The sequence below is a fragment of the Mirounga angustirostris genome, unplaced genomic scaffold, assembly GCF_029215605.1.
Source record: "Mirounga angustirostris isolate CCGP_5_RB_7025 unplaced genomic scaffold, mMirAng1.0.hap1 SCAF_2, whole genome shotgun sequence".
Classification (NCBI taxonomy): domain Eukaryota; kingdom Metazoa; phylum Chordata; class Mammalia; order Carnivora; family Phocidae; genus Mirounga; species Mirounga angustirostris.
In genome coordinates this window covers 60,003,026-60,023,568 of record NW_026991710.1, presented here as the reverse complement: position 1 = coordinate 60,023,568, position 20,543 = coordinate 60,003,026, and the positions used below count along the sequence as shown (strand labels likewise).

Below are 20,543 nucleotides of genomic sequence, written 5' to 3'. Positions count from 1 at the left end.
TTTTGATAAGGATTTACTTATTTATTTATTTGTGAGAGAGAGAGAGAGAGAGCACGGTGAGGAGGGGCAGAGGGAGAGGGAAAGAGAGAAACTCAAGCAGTCTCCCTGATGAGCATGGAGCCTAATTTGGGGCTCCATCCCACGACCCTGAGATCAGACCTGAGTCAAAACCAAGAGTGGGAAGCTTTAACCTACTGTGTCACTCAGGCCCCCTGTTTTTGTTTTTAAATAGACTTTATTTATTTAAAAATAGACTTTATTTATTTTAAGATTTTATTTATTAATTTGACAGAGAGAGACACAGTGAGAGAGGGAACACAGGCAGGGGGAGTGGGAGAGGGAGAAGCAGGCTTACTGCTGAGCAGGAGCCTGATGCAGGGCCCTGCGATCAAGACCTGAGCCGAAGGCAGATGCTTAATGACTGAGCCACCCAGGCGCCCCCCAAAATAGACTTCATTTTTAAGAGCAGTTTTAAGTTCATAGAAATATTATACAAGGTACAGAGATTTATCATATATTCCCTGCCTCACATACGCATATCCTGTCCCATTATTGACATCCCCCCAAGAGTGGTACATTTGTTACAATTGATAAAGCTGCATTGACACATCATCACTCAGAGCCCACATTAGGGTTCATTCATGTGTTGTACATTCTATGGGTTTGGAAAAATTTATAATGACATGTATCCTCAGTTATAGTATCAATCAGAATAGTTTCTTTGCCCTAAAATTCTTTTTTTCCCTCTGGGGTACTGCTGCTCCTCTTCCCAGCATTTACTCAGCACATAATGTCACAGAACTAACTCTGGGAGCTCTTTCTTTCTTTCTTTTTTTTTTTAATTGACAAACTCATGTTATTTTATTTATTTATTTAAAGATTTTATTTATTTATTTGAGAGAGAGAGAGACGAGAGAGGGGCAGAGGGAGAGGGAGAAGCAGGCTTCCCGTAGAGAAGGGAGCCTGATGCGGGGCTTGATCTCAGGACCCCGGGATCATGACCTGAGCCGAAGGCAGAGCCTAACCGACTAAGCCACCAGGCACCCCTATTTATTTTTTTATATTTAATATTTTGTTAAGTTTTAAAAAAAATTCCAGTGTAGTTAACACACACTGATCTATTAGTTTCAGGTGTACAATATAGTGATTCAACAAGTCTATACATTACTCAGTGCTCATCATGATAAGTGTACTCTTAATCCCCTTCACCTATTTCACCCATCCCCCACCCCCTCCCCTCTGGTGACCCTCTGTTCCCTATAGTTCCCTATAGTTAAGAGTCTGTTTCTTGGTTTGTCTCTCTCTCTCTCTTTTTTTCTTTGCTCATTTGTTTTGTTTCTTAAATTCCATATATGAGTGAAATCGTATGGTATTTGTCTTTTTCTGACTGACTTATTTCACTTAGCATTTTACTCTCTAGCTCCAGCCATGTTGTTGCAAATGGCAAGATTTTATTCCTTTTTATTGCTGAGTATTATTCCATTGTGTATATATATATGTATATATATATTATTCCATTGTGTATTATATATGTATTATTCCAGTGTGTGTGTGTGTATATGTGTATATATATATATACACACATCTTCTTTATCCATTCATGTATTGATGGGTGCTTGGGCTGCTCCCATACTTTGGCTATTGTAAATAATGCTGCAATAAATGCAGGGGTGCATGTATCCCTTTGAACTAGTGTTTTTGTATTTTTTTTGGTAAATATCCAGTAGTTATTGCCCTAAAAATCTTATGTGCTCCACCTATTCATTCTTCCTTCCCCTTTAACTCCTGACAACCATTGATCTTTTTACTGTCTCCATAGTTTTGCTTTTTCCAGAATGTCATATAGTTGGACACTTATAGTATGTAGAGTTTTCAGATTGGCTTATTTCAGATTGGTTTATAATATACATTTAAATTTCCTCCATGTATTTTCATGACTTGATAGCTCATTTCTTTTTAGCACTAAATAATATTCCATTGTCTGGATGTATCACAGTTTATCCACTCACCTACTGAAAGATATCTTGTTTGCTCTCAAATACTGGCAATTATGAATAATGCTGCCATAAATATCTGTGTGCAGGTTTTTTTGTGGACATGTTTTCAACTCCTTTTTGACAAATACCAAGGAATGTGATTTCTGGATCATATGGTTAGAATATGTTTAGTTTTGTAAGAAACCACGAAACTGTTTTCTGAAGTGGTGATATTTCTTCCTGGTTTTCTTTGGGAGCACTTCTCTAATAAATCACTTGCTCACAAATCCTCATCTCAAGGTCTGCATCTGGGGAAGCTGACTAAGACATCCATCAAAGAAGTTCAGAGGTGGACACTTGCCTGTCTGGAACTTGAGGGTGTGTAGCATTGTTACTGTGGTCACTGCTGAGGAGGAAGAGGGAGGGGTCATGGCCAAGTTGCCATGATCCTGTCGTTATGGAGACAGACGTGCCAGGCTTCATCACAAGGCTGCAAGGCTGCTTCCCTCCAGGTATGATGTTGCTGTGGAAACACAGAGCCTGAAGCCTCAAAGAACACTCTGTTCTAATCCCAGCTGCTTTATCCATCTGCTTTGTGTCTCATTAGAGTAGGAGCCTAGCAAGACAGGAGGCTTTGACCACATCTCTGTTCAATCCAGTTCTTTAGAGAAGGGCCCCACCCCTGGACTTTTTCCTGGGTGAGTGGGAATCTTGGGGTATTTTTAGGTAAGGTTTGCTAAATTAGATGGAAACAAAATCTTCTTGTGCTGCATGGTTTTCAGAATGACTGCTGGGAATTGCACTTACCACATACTTATTTCAATTAAGATCAAGTGGGTCCACCTTAGCTTCAGCCTTATTTTGAAACTGTAGATTTTTTCAGCATTTACCTCTGTGTTTCCAGTAATGGGAATGATTAGGTTAACTCATGGTTAATGTTTTCTGTGGTCAAGGAAGCAAGATTTTAAGTAGAGTTGTTACAGGATATGGTATCTCTCCATGGTGATGGCACTGATGCTGGAGACTGAGCATAGGTATTAATGTGGCCCAAGGTTATCTCCCCAGTGGGTGATAGGGGTTCTCAGGTACATGCTATGCAGTAGATACAATTTTCTGGTTAAGAGCATGGGCTTTTGCATTACATGTTGTCTTAGTGTGGGAATGTGTGGCTTAAATAACAGACGTTTATTTCTCACAGTTCTGGAGGCTAGGAAGTCCAAGATCAAGGTGTTGGCAGATATGGTGTCTGGTGAGAGCTCTCTTCTTGGTTTGCAGATGGCCACCTTCTTGCTGTATTCTTACATGGCAGAGACTGAGTGAACTCTGGTCTCTTCTTCTTCTTATAAGTCCCGTCATGAGGTCTTCACCCTCATTACCTTATCTAAACCTAATTACACCCCAAAGGTCCCACCTCCAAATACCATAATATTGAGGATTAGGACTTCACTATATGAATTTTTTTTTTGTGGATGGGGATAAACAAATCAGTCCATACCGGTGTTTTTAGGTTGACTTTTGAGGCAGGCAAAGAGTCATAAAAAAGAGGTCTCTTTTATTGTAAAGAGTTATTTACTTTGCTGTTTAGAAATGACAGTGGCTTTTGCTTTTCATTGTTACTGTTACCCTTATTGAAATTAAACTTTGTTAATGAATTAGAGTTTCTAAATTTAATTCCTGACATTTTACTACCTGCATCTCTTAGGGGCATCAGCTAGATCTGGGAGTCAAGATCAATTTTCAGAGAAAAGCAACAGTATCAGTCAAGGTTCAGGCAGGAAAACAGAAATCACTCTAGGTATCTCAAACAGAACAAGATTTAATATGGGAAGTGAATTGCCTACAGAAATCACTGAGAGGACTGAAGGAGCAAAAGTCAAGAGGACACCACCTGGTATGGTATGGTCCATCCAAGGAGCCAGAGAGATTCTAATGCTACCACAGGTCAGGAACAGTTAGGAAACCAGAGCCAGCCTACATGGATCCTTGCAGCCCTCAGGGAATGAATTTAAAGGGAACATGGAAGCTATTATTAAAACCCCCTTTTGTAAAGCCCACCTCTCTGCTAATGTTAGCAGAATCTTACATGAGTGTATCTCTGTATTCTAGACTAAACCCTACCCACTATCCTGCTGGCAACTGAATACATGACATTTAGTTCCCAAGCTCCCAGCCCTTGTGATATAAAGGAGAACAGAGAAGGGGATGGGAGAGTAGGCAGGGCCCATAGACAATATCTGGTTATCATTAATTTTATATGCCCAGTCCCCAGCATCCTACTTTTATTTCATAGCACTTATAATTATGAATTGGATTGTGATGTTTGCAAACCAGGTATTTTTAACTAGTCTGTTGTAATTATGCTTTTGCCCTTGTGTGGCTGTATACATTGAATAGAGAAAATTCATGATTATGTATACAATAGATTATTTGATTTCGGGTCAACTAAAAGTCAGCATGTATTTAGTGAAAGCTGAGGACCTGAGACCCAGTGATTACAATGCTATTAACTATCTGGGATGGTAGAATAACAATAGCAATAGTGATGATGATGATGATAAAAATGATAGTGATGATAATGATATGTGGTAGATACCATTACTCTCCTCAGGTTACAGATGAAGGCACTGTAGAATCAAGTGGTTAAAGAACTTTCATACAATTTCATATAGCTTGTAAATGGCAGAATTGGGATTTGAATCTCAAACTAGCTCTTAAGCACTACAAAACTCACAGAAGTTCTAACAGTGAAAATAGGATGTTTATTCATTTGTTACTTTATGCTAAATTGTTTTACTGAATGCCACCAAAGTATGAATCTTCTCTGATTCTCCCTTCCGTTTACCCTTGTATCTTGTGATAAAATCAGTGGTTAAAATTTGAGAAATTTCTCTGTGGCAGACATGATGCTAAGGGATTTGTAGGAAATACATCATTTGCTAAGCAAAAACAACTTCACGAGGCCCGGGGAGGGTAAGTAATCTATCTAGTGTCACATAGTAAGGAAGTGGCAGATCTTGGATTCAAACTGTAGAGCTGCACTGGCCAATATGGTAGCTATAAGCCCAATGTCATGATGGAGCACTTGAAATGTGGCTGGTTGGAATTACGATGTGAGATGCATGTTGGATTTCAAAAACTTTTCACACTGTGGTGCATCTGGGAGGTGCTGCGGTGTGAAAGTAAGACAAAACTATGTTTCTAGTCTTGATCTCCTAGGAGTTCATCTAAAAGGTAGTGAGGCATGAAGACTTTACTGAGGACAAGGGACTTGTATAGGGGTGGGGCGGGTGTTGGGGAGGTGGGACTCTGAGGGGATAGTAGAAATTTATATTTCTTAGACGTGCCAATGGCATTTTGAGGTTAGTGAACAGGTCAGTCTTGCTGGAGGGGTGTGTTGTAGTCAGAGATTATTTGTTACAAATCTCTCACCCTGGTTTAAGCCCAAAGGGGGAATTTTCTAGATGGATGCAAGGCTATCTCCTATAACACGGGCAGTTGGTTCACCTGGGTCTCGGGTGGGACTGGAACCAGGGCTTTGAAACCAGCCAGGAACAGAGGAGACCACTCTTCCTCTTCCTGGAGCGCCTAGTCTAATACCTCAGTTTCTCTCTTTGCTTCATTGTCCTCTTTCTAGGTTAACTGGCTTATTCTGCTTCTCTGAGCACATGGTGGAAACACTTGATTGACTGGGTCCTCATTCGAAATTCCCTGGGGAGGAATCTGATTGTCTGGGCTTTGGTCAAATATTCTCCCCTATTCCAACTGATAGGTCAAAATATGCAAATGAAATAATATGATGGCTACAGAAATAACTGTCTATATTTTTTTTACCCACTCTTCTATCACACATGGGAAACTTCCTCAACTTTTTCCTCTCAGAATAATTTTAAGAATTCCTTTACTGCTCCATTATCATGTCCCAGCTCTTAACCTACTAAAGCAATATTTAGCTATTTTATTTAAGAATGTTCCCAATCGTGGTGTTCTGAGAAGTCTTCTCAGGTTTGGCCAGTGTATGTACCTTTTATTGTTCCCATTGATTAGACTTGGTAGCTTTATTTTTTCTATTTTCCCAGTACTCCTACATTCTATTTACATAGATAGTTTTATATTTTATCAGTTTGTCTTGAGATAGAATGGACCATGAGGTTCTGGAAGACAAGAACTATGTTTTCGTTGTCTTTACCTTCCTAATGCTGGGGCCTGATACACTTTCCATAAACATGCATTGAATGAAAGAATGAGTAACACTGCATTTTCTCTACAAAAAAATTAAGGTTTTGTATTTTTATAATCTGCTATCACCTGTTGCCTGGTCCTTTCTAACCTACCAGTATTGCTTTTAAAATACATTGTGCTTTGGACTGCCTTTCTTAGATGGGAAAAATATTCACTTAAGATGATTTTTAAATACCCAAAACTCATTCACGTGAGTGATGAGACTTGGCAGTTGAATTGCACATTTCCTCTGGAAGGACTTTTCTCAGTAGGGATCACCCTACAGAAATGCTTTACAAATGGTTTCTCTGAAGGGAGCCTCTAAACTAGAGAATACTGATTCAATCCCCTGTAGATCTTTGTCTTGTGAAGGTTTCCGAACTGAATTATGCAGCCATCTCTCACTGTCTGATCTGGCTACGCTAAGCCTTCTCCACCATGGTCCTGGGCATGAAAATTACCCAGAAAAATTCAGAATGAAGTGGCCAATTCAAAATCTGCTACCATAGGGTTAGCTACAGAAATGGATGTTTTTGGCCTATTTAGCTGTCCACAGGATCAGATTCCCTGGACAGTAGCCAAATCTCTGCTCCATATTATGTTATGGAACTAAAACTCAAAAGTAAAATAACACCCCTGCCAATTTTGGAGCTTTGAAACCTTGACAGTAATTATTAAAAACTGTTAACAGTCCAAGTTCTCTAACAGTTTAATGCCATAAAAATTAAGCCAAACCTTCAATCAAGTGTTTCTTATATAAATTTCTCTGTGCTAGCTTTGTTAGTAAAGAGTGAGTTTAACTTATTCACATATTACACATAAATTAACCAGGAGGGGATTGCTATAGTATTGTGAGAAATTGGTTGATTTTATCCTTAAAATGAGGAAATTTCCCTCTAGACTAGTAAACTGAATTATTTTCCTGGTTTATACCAAACATACAATATTGATAATTGCCAGTGCTTATTTTATGCTGAAAGACATGGCTCAATTGTTTACTTGGTGAAAAAAGCATCTAGATAACATGTATTGAATGCTTCCTATGAGCTAGGAGCCTTACACACTTCATACTGTTTAACATCCAACAACTCACAACAAGATCGTCCATTTTACAGATGAAGAAACTGGTATGTTTGTAAGTAGCACAGCTGGTATTTGAACTCTCATCTGTATGGTTTGAAAGCCTCTGCTGTTTCTAATCTCCCAAGTTAGCTCCTTTCCAGTTTGTTGTCAGTTGCCTTTTAAATTCTTTAAATATTAAAATATTAAAATATATAGATTGAATATATTTATGTATATAACAAAGTCTAAGAGTGATTTTCTTTGGATATGATGAAGATAATGATACATTTACAAAATTCAACTCAAATTACAGTGATAGGAGTCTCCCTTGGCTTTATGGCCAAGGCCATGGTGTTCCCAGGCTAGTTCTGAGTGCCCTGGGGCTGCCTCATATGTCCCCAGGAACAGAGAAGGGCCCACAGGTGCTTCTGCCCCACCTCCAGCCAGGTCCCTATGCTGAGTCTCTACTACCTCCTAGGTTCTCCCTTTCTCCACACTGGGGCCCTGACTTCAGCACAGGACACTCTTGAAGTTGTGCATTCAGTTTTCTTTGTGGCTCTGTTACCCTGACAGTTGGCTCTGGTTTTTAGCACAGACTGCAGGATTAAGGGTCTCTTTAAACTCTGCAAGGGAGACTTTATGACTTTCACGGTGTGCCTTGAATTGCTAGTTAGCTAACCTGAGCCTGTCTTTTGTCAAGGTTTCTAAATCTATTAAATGAAACCGGACAGCTTCACAATCATTAGAGTTAACATACTGGGCATACTGTTCAAGTCACATACTTCAATGATTCACTTTCTTTTGCTCCTTTCTATAATCCACCATGGGAATATCTTGGTGTTCATGATGCTGCTGCATGCCCAGGGTCATTACTTCCTGAAATACCAACACCTAAGTGGTCCTTATCTCTGTCTGACCACAAGAGATTCAGAACCAGAATCCCATCTAGAAGTTCTGCTTTCTTTCTTTTTTTTTAAAATTTAATTTAATTTTATTATGTTATGTTAGTCACCATACATTACATCATTAGTTTTTGATGTAGTGTTCCATGATTCATTGTTTGTGTATAACACTCGGTGTTCCATTCAGTGCATGCCCACTTTAATACCCATCACCAGGCTAACCCATCCCCCCACACCCCTCCCCTCTAGAACTCTCAGTTTGTTTCTCAGAGTCCATAGTCTCTCATGGTTCATCTCCCCCTCCGATTTCCCCCCCTTCATTTTTCCCTTCCTACTATCTTCTTTTCTTTCTTCTTTTTTTTTTTAACATCTAATGTATTACTTGTTTCAGAGGTACAGGTCTGTGATTCATCAGTCTTACACAGTTCACAGCGCCCACCATAGCTCATACCCTCCCCAATGTCTATCACCCAGCCACCCCATCCCTCCCACGCCCCACCACTCCAGCAACCCTCAGTTTGTTTCCTGAGATTAAGAATTCCTCATATCAGTGAGATCATATGATACATGGTTTTCTCTGATTGACTTATGTCGCTTAGCATAATTAGAAGGTCTGCTTTCTAAGGACACTTTTGGTGACAGCTATTCTGGTCTGCGTTCTTCCTGAAAGCAGTGCCTGAGAAAAGGTCTTGCTTTCAAGATGTTCAGATTGGGAAGCATGAAAGTGGAAAGGGGAGAAAACCAATCCAAGGTGCATTATGGTCTCCAGGATGGGACACCAGAGCTCGATTCTTCCAGGGACGCTTTGAGGGGCTGTGTAAAATGTAAAGGTCAGACAGGAGAGAAAACATATCTATTGCTTCTAGTTGCCCATTGGTCAAGGGTTGCTCCCTGGTGTTAACGTCCTCCCACTTTTAGCCACCTGTGTGACCAGAATGGTTGGTCTGCAGGCATATCACATGGTTTGACAGTGACAGAGAAGCCTGGGGGCACAAAGTGGGCTGTATATTTGGGGTGGTTGACGTAATGTGTGGTCAGTTTCCATCTGAGTGCTGTGGATTCCGTCAGTAATGATGAGTAAACAGGTGGGCGGAGAGGATGTAAACTGGGACATAAGAGGTGTCAGATCCGGATACAATCTTGTTCTATGCCTTCAACAAATCATCACAAAATAGCAAACAATAGGACACTTCCTAAAGTCTGGATTAGTCAGCTTCAAATTATACCACATATGGGGCATTACTGGTTGGGGCGCTGCCGTCCTCTTCAGTCCCTCTCATCAAGCATTCACAGCTGTTGGGGTACAGACTCAAGGTCACACTGAGCACAAGTATCCCGTGCTTTTTCTAAACAATTACTTGATTACATTCCTGTAGCTAGTGCCACATGCACAGATACGTTTTTGGCGTAAGACCAAATGTAGTTGCTGATGTTTTCTGAGGACTGCAGTAGCATAAAAGGTGCTCCTCTATGGCTCAGGGAAGCTGGAAATAGGCTTAATTTAACTCCAAGTTGTGGGAGCAAAGATGTATGGCTCCAATGATGGGGGTGAATTCAGTCAGATCTGCTTGGGAAGATTTTCCCAGAGTATCATACTCTTGGCAGGGGGAAGTGGGAAGGGAGTGAAGGGGGAGAATGTATATTGCTTGGAGATGCTCAACAGGTGATTTTCTACAGTATTCACTGTAGAAAAGGCCCCGCCCTTTTCCTTTGAGAATACTGAAGGGAGTTCATTGCTCAGTGGCTCGCTGGAGTTTCGTGGGATTGTTGGCGTCTTTCCTGCTGTGCTCCATCAGGTTCCTACAGCAGTACCCAAGGCCAGGAGCGGCCATGTGGAGTGAGGGTGGCTGCAGACAGAGCTCCTGGAACAAAGAAGTGATGCGAATTGATTGAGAAGCTGGCAGAATATTTGTAGACTTCTGTGTTATGTCAGCTTTTGAAAACCCACAGCTCCCCTCGCCTCTTGGCCACAGGTACTGAAGGTGTCCTCAAATCCCCACCACTAGAGGGTCTGAAAGTGACTGTGCTTTTGTAAACCTGATCTGGAAGCTGGCAACAGGCTGTTTCTATACTGCAGATCATCTGCATGCATTGTGAGTCTGGCCTGCCCCCTACCCAGCCAGGGCAGCCTCCCGGGATGCTTCTCTTGGCGGGAGCACCTTACAGCTGGGCCAATTATTAGTGAGTTTCTGAATTATTCATGGCAATGCTTCCTTTCATTAGTGTGAATTGTCATGAATTGGTTGTAATCAAAGTGATTTAGGTTTAAGGAACAAAAGAGTGAGGTACATTTTTTAGTTTAATGTTATAGCTTGTTGGTTTTTTTGTTGCTCTTTAAGCTCCTAACAACATTGTTAGGAGAAGTAGTTTGATGTGTTTGGAAGGGACCCTGGACTTGGAGTCCAGAAACCCTGGTTCCTGGACTGGCTGTCCTACCCAGGACTCAGACTTACCATACCTTAGTGATCACCTTGTCTAACATCTCGATTCTTCAGTCGAACAGACAGAGCTTAGTGGTAGAACCAGGACTAGAAGCGAGCTGGCTGAATTCCCTGTTTGCTCTGATCTATGTGATCTCATTGACCTATTGGGTATTTATTTAACTTGTGAGGACACAGCAAGAAGGCAGCTGTCTGCAAGCAGGAAGAGAACTCTCACCAGAAAGGCTGGTACCCTGGTCTTGGAATTCCACCTTCTAAAACTGCAAGAAAATAAAAGTCTGTTGCTTAAGCCACCCAGTCTATGGTATTTTGTTATGGCAGCCTGAGCAGACTAATGCAAGGGGCTAGATTAGAAAGAAAGCATAGACTATTAGAAGTGGAATGGGGCACCTGGATGGCTCAGTCATTAAGCATCTGCCTTCGGCTCAGGTCATGATCCCAGGGTCCTGGGATCGAGCCCCGCATCGGGCTCCCTGCTCAGCGGGAGGCCTGCTTCTCCCTCTCCCACGCCCCTGCTTGTGTTCCCTCTCTCGCTGTGTCTCTCTCTATCAAATAAATAAATAAAATCTTAAAACAACAACAACAACAACAACAAAAACCCAACAGATTCTAATTTGGTAGGTCTGGAGTGCAGTCCGAGATTTGGTATTTTTTTTTTTTTTAATAAGAGACTCTTTTTTTTAAAAGATTTTATTTATTTATTTGAGACAGAGAGCGAGAGATTGAGAGAACGAGTTGGGGGAGAGGCAGAGGGAGAAGCAGACTCTCCGCTGAGGAGGGAGCCCGATGTGAGGCTTGATCCCAGGACCCTGAGATCATGACCTGAGCCCAAGGCAGACGCTTAACCGACTGAGCCACCCAGGCGCCCCAAGATTCTGTATGGCTCCCTCTGGTGCCACCATAGCTCGTCTATGGACCACACTTTGAATAGAAAGAGTTCCACAAATTTAAGAAACAAAACAGAGCAGCATAGGGGAAGGGAGGGAAAAATAAAACAAGATGAAATCAGAGAGGGAGACAAACCATGAGAGACTCTTAACTTTATGAAACAAACTGAGGGTTGCTGGAGGGAGGTGGGTGAGGGGATGGGGTAACCGGGTGATCAACATTAAGGAGGGCATGTGATGTGATGAGCACTGGGTGTTATATAAGACTGATGAATCACTGACCTCTACCTCTGAAACTAATAATACACTATATGTTAATTAACTGAATCTAAATAACAAAAAAGAGTTCCACAGTCTTTCCTGAATTCAGCTCAGTTCAACACATATTTCTGGAACACCTGCTGGGTTGGATACTATGCTTAACACAGGGAATAGTGAGAACATAGGGAATAGGTATTGCATTCACTTTACAGATGATTTTAGGGTTTATCCTGTGTCAACCTCTTAAAAGAAAAAGATAAGCAATTCAGCCAGCAAATTCCAGTTTTTTCAGGAATAGCAGAGGAATTGCAATTTGGGACAAGCAAAGACTATGAGCTCCAGGCAAGTCTGGAGAACAAAAGAGGAGAGTGTCTTTTCATGGAGGACAGGAGTAAGTTGGGGAGGCTTGTTTTGAACAAAAGTCCATTGGAGTGTTACTGGACCAAAGTGGGCCCACTCCTTGGTGAGTTCCAGACAGAGACTATATCAGGTGGAATGACCGCACAGAGTGATCTTTATTGGTACAAATGAGGTCTTGGGCAATAGTGACTTCCCCAACAGAGGTAAGCAGGCTGCCTTTATTAGGGTTTGGGATGAATATTGAGAGGGGGAGGCCTCTGAATGGGCATGCATAAAGTTGTGCATGCAGGCTCAGAAAATATGCCTATATGTACATTAATGTCATACTAATGAAACATTACAAGGAAGCTGAGGTAACTGTTGACACTTTATGGCATTTTATGATTTATCTGTGCAGGCCGTACTCTAGATCTTTCTTTTTCTGTTCCAGCAATTCATGAGTTTGTCTCTACGAGATAAAATTGATAGTTAGACAGAGGCTCCTAAGGACTCTTCCAAGTTCAGGGGGTCTCACCGGTGACAGGAGGAAAATGAGAGCCAGAAGTAGTGGCGGCTTCTCCTTGGCTGCAGGTGATGGCAGCTTGCTGTGGCCCCGCGGGGAGGAAATCTTCCTTCTTCTCAGGGACTTTGCAAGCTGCAACCAGTCGTCCGTGTGTGAGAGCCCGCTTTCACGGCAACCCTACTCCAATTTTGAGTTAGGTTTCCTTAAGGCATTTCCACACCTGTTTTAATTGTTCAGGGTTGGAAGTGCTCACTACATATTTATCTGTTTTAAGAGACAGAGGAAAAGGTGGGATTCCTGAACTATTTCTGTCTCTTGGACAGAATTTTAGCCTTTAAAAATGGTAGAAACCATTAGCACAGATCTACCTCTAGGTATGTGTCCCAATGTCTTAGTAGCAGCTCTCTGGGACCATGAGAGGGTTTTTATAAAGCCATTGCTCACTTTAACATTTTAAAATAAAAAAAAAATCTAGAGTTGTAATAAAAATAGCAACATTTTTATAGTACTTCACAGATTACCGAGTGCTTTCCACCACATTATCTCATTATGTCCTTTGTAGGCTTGAGAAAATCTACAAATGGCATTTTAAAATAAATGTGTTGCGCATTAGGGCAGGTACATTACACAGCTGGGTACATGATATTCCAGATCCAGTGATAGTGAGAAATGACTGTGAAGAAGGCTGCATACAAACCTATGCTGTCCTAGGGCACTCAAAACAACCCTGCATCAGCTGGGAGAAAGCAGTTCAGACTCGTTGTTACTTTCTCATGAATTTTCCAAGGGAAACACTGAAATGTTTCAACAAGGCTATTATGGAAACCTTTGGTCTCTGTGCAGATCTTCCAGTTTGACCACTTGGCTTTTCATTCTGCTGAGAGGCTTGGGGCCATCTAAGGCCCCCAGTCTCAGGTCAAGCACCAAGCTTGGCTGTAGACTCGATGAGCACACCGCATGGCTGTCAACCTCTTTGGCTGGGCAGCCAGTGGGTTCAGCCAGTCAGGTAAGGAAATGAAAATGAGATTTACCATCTGGTAAAGACTGCCTTCAGACATTGTAAAATGACCTGACTGTGATGACCATAAAGATTTAGCTTCATGTGTCTAGGAGGTCTAATTGTATCTATCAAATACTATCAGTAGAGATTATGAATTATGTCTGTTTTATAATTATACCTAACTAAAAATGAAGATTGTATTTATAATAATATTCAATAATTTTATTTATAATAACTTCAATAACCTTGAAATATTGAGTGAAAGGGAAGCAAATAGATGTCATTCGTGAATATTTTATCAGTTAGGGTGCTTTTTGCTATAAGAGATGGAATACTTAATAGAGACTAAAAAAAAAGTTTATTGTTCACATAGCACAAATTTGGAAATAAGTTTCTGAGGTTTGCTAATTCAGCAGCACAGTTGATATCTGGGTCCCGGGTCAGCTTCTCTGTGATTCTTCTGATTTTTATTTCATGGTCACAAAATGACTGCCATAGCTGCAAGCATCATGTCCTCACATAACTGAATTCAAACAGGAAAGAGAGTGCTTCCTTTATGCTTCTCCTCCTCCTTTTTTTTTTTTTTTTTTTTTTTAAGAGAGAGAGTGCTCTTGCAAGTGGGGAGGGGGGTAGAGGGAGATGGAGAGAATCTTAAGCAGGTTTCATGCCCAGCATGGAGCCCAATGCGGGCTCAATCTCAAGACCCTGAGATCATGACCTGAGCCAAAATCAGGAGTCGGACGCTTAACTGACTGAGCCACCCAGGTGACCCTTCTTCTTCTTTTTAATCATGGAGAAAAGTCATTCTGAGAAGTTCCTATTAGGTTCTCCTCAGGCCCTTTGGACCAGAAGTGGGTCATATGCCCACGCTCACACCAATCACTGGTAGAGGAAATGGAATCAGCATGGCTGGCTTGGCTAATTATGTTTAATCTTCTAGTGCTGGGATAGAGTCCAAACTTCCTTGAGCACACTGCTTCCTCAAATCTGAACAAAATAAGTGTTATTAGTAAGGAAACAAGGGAAATGCCTTTGGAGAAGGCAAGCAATATTGTCTGATGCACATATTTTCTATTGTTTCTTTAGAGGTTCTTGGTTGCTTACTGAAACAGAGACACATTCAGGGGTTAAAATCAAAGACTAACATTGAAAATACCACCTTTTATTGAATTCTACAAAACAATAAAATATTTTGTGGAATGCTGCATGCCTGGGGTCTTCAGAGGGGTACAAGGAGAAGTAACAAAGTTAAAGTTACTGGAGAAGATTTTGAAGGAAATTTTCAGGGAATTTGGAGATTGAAAGAGAGAAAAAGTGTAGGGAGGGAAGTAGATATGGAGAGAAGGAGGATTTAAACAAGGATTTAAGCAGGTACCCATCCCCTTCATGTATTCAAAAAACACAGCTAAGAATGTGTGTTAATCTAGAATTGATGTCTGTTTGGCGGCCTGTGTCTCTTTTCAACATTGTTCAGTAGGACACATTCTCATTGTAGATCTCAAGCAAGGGTCAGGCATAGTATTTTCCCCACTGACCCTGTTCCCAATGGAAAAGCTGGTCTGGACCTATGGGAAGGTTCTATGCAAATTATAGGATATTGGAACCTCCAACATGATGCCCAAATGCATCTCAAATTCCAAGATGGCTGCTCAAGCTTTTGCCACAACATCACATTCTTACATGTAGGAAGGAAGTAAAGGGAAGTAGAGGAGGACAAGGACAGGGCTGGCCGGTTTCTTAAGGATGATTCTCAGTTGCTATCTAATGATACATCTATCTGTATAGATCCCATCAATCAGAATTTAGTCATGTGGTCAGACTAGCTATATGGGAGTCTGGGAATGTCGTCTTTATTTTGAGCGGCCATGTCCTTAGCTAAAGATTCTATTACTATGAAAGAAAGGAAGGGTGGATATTGAGGGGACAAGAAAAAAAGGAGCCTCTTCCAGATGCATACCCTCTCTATAAATGGGAAATGGACTAGCACTTTTATTATTCTCTGTTTTTGTTCATGTTATTTATTTAGCATGGAATGCCCTTGTCTCCCCCTTGCATTTTACATATCTCCCTAACTCCTTTGTTGTCTACTGAAATTTTTCTCACCTTCAAAGCTTAATTCAATGTCACTTCCTCAAAGGAATCTTCTTGGTTTTACCAATTAGAACCACCTTTTCTGTGCTCCCCAGCCCATTACTCCTATTTTTACTATAGCAAAGTGTACATTCCGTTTCACATTATCAGCAGTTATTTATTTTTTCCTTTAGATCGTAAATTTCCTGAGGGCTGGGTCCTGGATTTAATCATGTCCAAATCCATACAAGGCCTACTGAAAGAGAAGTAAACTCGTATCTTGTTTAAGTAAACGTAATTTTTTTTTTAAAGATTTTATTTATTTATTTATTTGACAGAGAGAAATACAGCGAGAGAGGGAACACAAGCAGGGGGAGGAGGAGAGGGAGAAGCAGGCCTCCCGCCGAGCAGGGAGCCCGATGCAGGGCTTGATCCCGGGACCCTGAGATCATGACCTGAGCCGAAGGCAGACACTTAACAACTGAGCTACCCAGGGGCCCCTAAGCAAATGTAATTTTGCATTATCACTCATAGCCGAGTGTACTCCTAACTAATAGAAGATCCCTTTACAGAGTTTGGCATCACTGTATATCTAAACTGGTGATTAGACAGATACCACCTACAAAGGGCTAGAACATTAAAAAATGTTAATGAATGGGAGAAGATTGGGAAATATTCTTAAATTGGTGCTATGATGTTTTCTCAATTTTTAGTGTTAGAAGGTTGGTAGGGTGGAGGAAGAAGGTGGGCTATGGTCTAACACACCTGATTTAAAATCTTGGTTGAGTGACTTAACAGATTTATGACTTCAGGTTGGGAAATTATTCTCCCTAAGTCAGAGTTTCCAGATCTATAAAATGGAAATGAAAACACTTACTTTGCAGGGTCATTTTGAGAATTAGATAAAGTGTTTGCAAAGAGCCTGGCCCTTAGAGGATACTCCTTGTTGGGCATTATCATAATCATTGTACTGCAGATTTGGAATGATTAGGGGAAAAGCTCTATGTTGTCCTATCCCAGAGCCACAGAGCTGATTATACATGGGTCAGGGGTTCTTGGAAGGAGATTTGCCATAGAAGGCAAGGAGTGTTATTACTGGTAACAGAAATTGAGAGCATATCATTTATACTCCGTAATTGTGATGAAATTTGGCATATCAACATGGACAATATCCCTTCAACATGCATTTTAAGTCTCTAGAAGAAAAACTTAGACACAAAGTACAAGCACTTATTGATGCTCTCTGTAGTTAGGGCAACATGTAGGGTAATAGTAAAAATGATAAAAGTGGCAATTCCACTGGAATGTGAGCCGAAGCGCACCTATTAAATTGGATCCATAGTTAAAATATCCTGGGCTTTTCAGAGTTCTCTGAGAAGGAGTAGTAAACCCCAGATTTTGTCTTTATTGACAGCAATATAGAAGTTATGTATATCACAGACCAAAAGCAATCAGTGACACAGCCGTCAGAACTTCAAGGGCAGAATAAAAGAGTAGATGCTGTAATTTTAAGGAAAATGGGAAAAGTTTATGTGAAGACTTGGTTAAAAAATGACTTGTGGATCCCCCCATCCCCAAAACATATGAGTAACTTTTTTGACTTTGTACCATGTAGAGCGTCCATGAAGTTTATGGTGTACTTTGAAGCGAATACCTAACATGTATTTAGCACATCTCAGTTTATTTAATGCTGTGACATGCCTTAATTCATGAAAGTATTATATTCATTTTCTGTTGCTGCATAATAAAGTAACAGTAATACATGTAACAGCTTGAAACAGCGCACACATCTATTTTCTCAGTTTCTGTCGTTCAGAAGTCTGGGCACTGCTTAGCTGGGTTGTCTGCTTGGGGTCTCACAAGGGTGTGATGAAGGGGTCAGCTAGGCTGCGTTCCCACCTAGAGGATCAGCTGAAAAAGAATCTGCTTTCAAGATCACTCAAGTTATTGGCAGTATTAATTTCCTATGGTTGTAGGACTGAGAGCTCTGGTTTCTTGCTGGGTCCTCAGCTACTGGGCACTCAGTTCCCAGAGGCTGCCCATTGTTTCTTGGTACATGGGCTTTTTCAACTTACCCATTGATTTTAATAAGTCTGGCAAAGAGTTTCTAGAGAGAGTCCACCAGCAAGATGGAGCCTTACATGACATAATATAATCAGAGAATGAGCTGTAACTTTCACTATATTCTATTGACTAGAAGTAAGCCACTTGTCCTGCCCACATCAAGGGGAGGGGATTGGACACCAAGAAGTAGGGATCATAGTGGGCCACCTGGAGTCTCTTGGCCACAGTTGTCAATACAGTTCTCGAGAAGGCTGAGATGTTCTTTCCTCTGTTGTACAGATGAAGATACTGATGTTCTATGGGAGAGGTTAAATGAGCTGGTATTCCTGAGCACACAGTTAATAGGAGGTCAGATTAAACTCAGGATCCCTGAAGTCTTAGTTCCATCCTACAATCATCAGTATTTAACCATCTTATATATATACATATTTTTTTAAATTTTATTTTATGTTATGTTAATCACCGTACATTACATCATTAGTTTTTGATGTAGTGTTCCATGATTCACTGCGTATAACACCCAGTGCTCCATGCAGCATGTGCCCTCTTTAATACCCATCACCAGGCTCACCAATCCCCCCACCCACTCCCCTCTAGAACGCTCAGTTTATTTCTCAGAGTCCATAGTCTCTCATTGTTCCTCTCCCTCTCCGATTCCCCCCCTTCATTTTTCCCTTCCTACTATCTTTTTTTTTCTACCATCTTATATATTTTTGTATCTACCCATCCACCCACTCTCTCATCCAACCACCCTATCATGTTCTTTTCACTACATCATGATTCTTGTATAAATGTGAGTAGTATTCAGCAAATTCATCTCTTTGAACCCAGCAGAATTGCCTCTTTCTCACTATATTAGACAGGTTAGGTAAGATTCTCCTGTGGTAACAAATAAGTTCAGAATCTCAGTGGCTTTAAAAACAAAATATTTCTTGCTATTTCATATCCATCACAGGTCAGCTAGGTGCTTGGCTCCACACTGTCTTTTCTTTTTTTTTAATTTGATTCTGGTTGACACACAATGTTATGTTAGTTTCAGGTATACAACATAGTAATTTGACACATTTATACATTTTTCTGTGTTCACTGCAAGTATAGCCACCATCTGTCCTATTACATTGCTATGACAATATGCGCCATGGTTTCTTACTTGAAGACCCAGGCTGCTGTTGCAGTCACCATCTTGAAGGTTGCCAATCCTCATTCCAGTGGGAAAAGATGGCTCTGGTGAGTCTTGCAATGGCAATTAAATGCTCTGAGCTGGAAGGGAAACACATGGCATTTGCTTAAAACTCATGGCTCAGAACCAGTAAAATGCCTCTATCCAACCATAAGGGAGCCAGAAAGTCCAACACAGCACTATTCCCAGGAATGGGGAAACCACAGAAGTAATTGGCATATAATTGGTGAGATAATTATTACTATAGCCATGAAACTAGCCTACCACAAAATGAGTCCCTGTCACCTTTGCATTGTTCATGGCCTTAGTCCAAAAAACCTCACCCAACCTCTTACAATCTGCTTCTAGACCTGTTTCTGATAGCCTCAGCTTTTGACCCTTGGCTTATTTACATCTTCAGAGCTGTAGCTCTCCTAAAACTTAAGGCCAGCCACTGCTTCTCCAGGTCTGGTTTCTACTTTTCTTCTTGATCACAATTTTTACTTTGTATTCTTAGTGACATTGTTCTTAGCCACTGTTTTCTGGATAAACAATTCACCAAATCTTGCTGCATTCCTAAGACCCTAAATCCAGACCCAGGCCTTACAAGCTAATGTCTCTGTGAAGTTGAGCAAGTCATTGAGAACACCATAATGAATGCTACATGGAGAGAAAAATATGATTATATTCTTAAGCATTCCCCTGAATTCTTTTCTTCAGAGATACTGTTGGCACTGATCTAAATTCAATTAGCAAGTGTCATAAGAAAGGGCAACATCAATGGAAGAAGTGGATCAAAGCATTAGACATGACTGAGCCCAGCAGGAAAGCAGCGCTGACCATTCTCAAGGTGAATAATTATCCGAAGAAAGGTGAACAAGAACAACACAACCCGTCAGTCGCACACCCATTTTGGCTCAATGGGAAGGCTGCAACAAGTGAGCTCAAATATTAATGCCACAGCAAACCATCTCAGAAGAATGTCGTATTAGCATAACATTCTCAGTGGGTGCCCGCACTGCTGGAACAAAGTACTCAAGAATAAAGAAGCAGCTGGACTAAATATATGTTCACAGCAGAAGAAATGTTTTTCATCCTACAGCCATATTCTGTTTCATCATTTTAAGCATTTCTGTCAACTCATAGACTAAATTGCACTCTACCTTGTTGTGCATGTGTTTCATGACCACCGTAGTGTATTAGAGATACTTGCCTGAAAAGAAGGAAAATGGTGGGTTCGGAGAAACAGATTCTGGGAAATGTCTTCTTTGGTAAGGTAAAACCCACAACCTCTAAGATTTAGCCCCCAGCAGACTATTTGCTGGTCAAGAGGTGACTAGATCAAGCAAGCCTCTTTCTGTCTCTGAAAGGCTCCTACAGTCAGACCATGTGGCCCCCAAGTCTCTGCAGCAATTCTGGGTCAGCTTTTAGGCTCTCACTCACACCTAAGCAAAAGTCCTTCCCTTAGTTTCCCCCAGCATGGCCAAGGTGGTCTGGAATTTATTAAAAGCTTTATTTATTTATTTTTATTATGTTCAATTAGCCAGCATATTAAAAGCTTTAAAAGAGCAAAGAGATACATAAACCCTTTCTTAAAAAATTGAAGTATAGTTGACACACAGTGTTACCTTTGTTTTGGGT

At 40.9% G+C, this 20,543-nt stretch overlaps 1 protein-coding gene across 6 annotated transcripts in view; it reads left to right on the top strand.

Moving 5' to 3' along the window:
- Window positions 1-19,872, top strand: part of RCHY1 (ring finger and CHY zinc finger domain containing 1) — an 80,954-nt gene extending 61,082 nt beyond the window's left edge. For 5 of the 6 annotated variants that reach the window (XM_064584601.1, XM_064584598.1, XM_064584597.1 and 2 more), the window contains one exon: window positions 19,623-19,872. In XM_064584601.1, the coding sequence (XP_064440671.1) occupies window positions 19,623-19,857 (235 nt within the window). In that variant the 3' untranslated portion in view covers window positions 19,858-19,872. Of the gene's footprint in view, window positions 1-2,276; window positions 2,317-19,622 lie in introns of those variants that run through there. The other variant, XM_064584600.1, reaches the window with a different exon arrangement.
- Window positions 19,873-20,543: the final 671 nt, after the last annotated feature.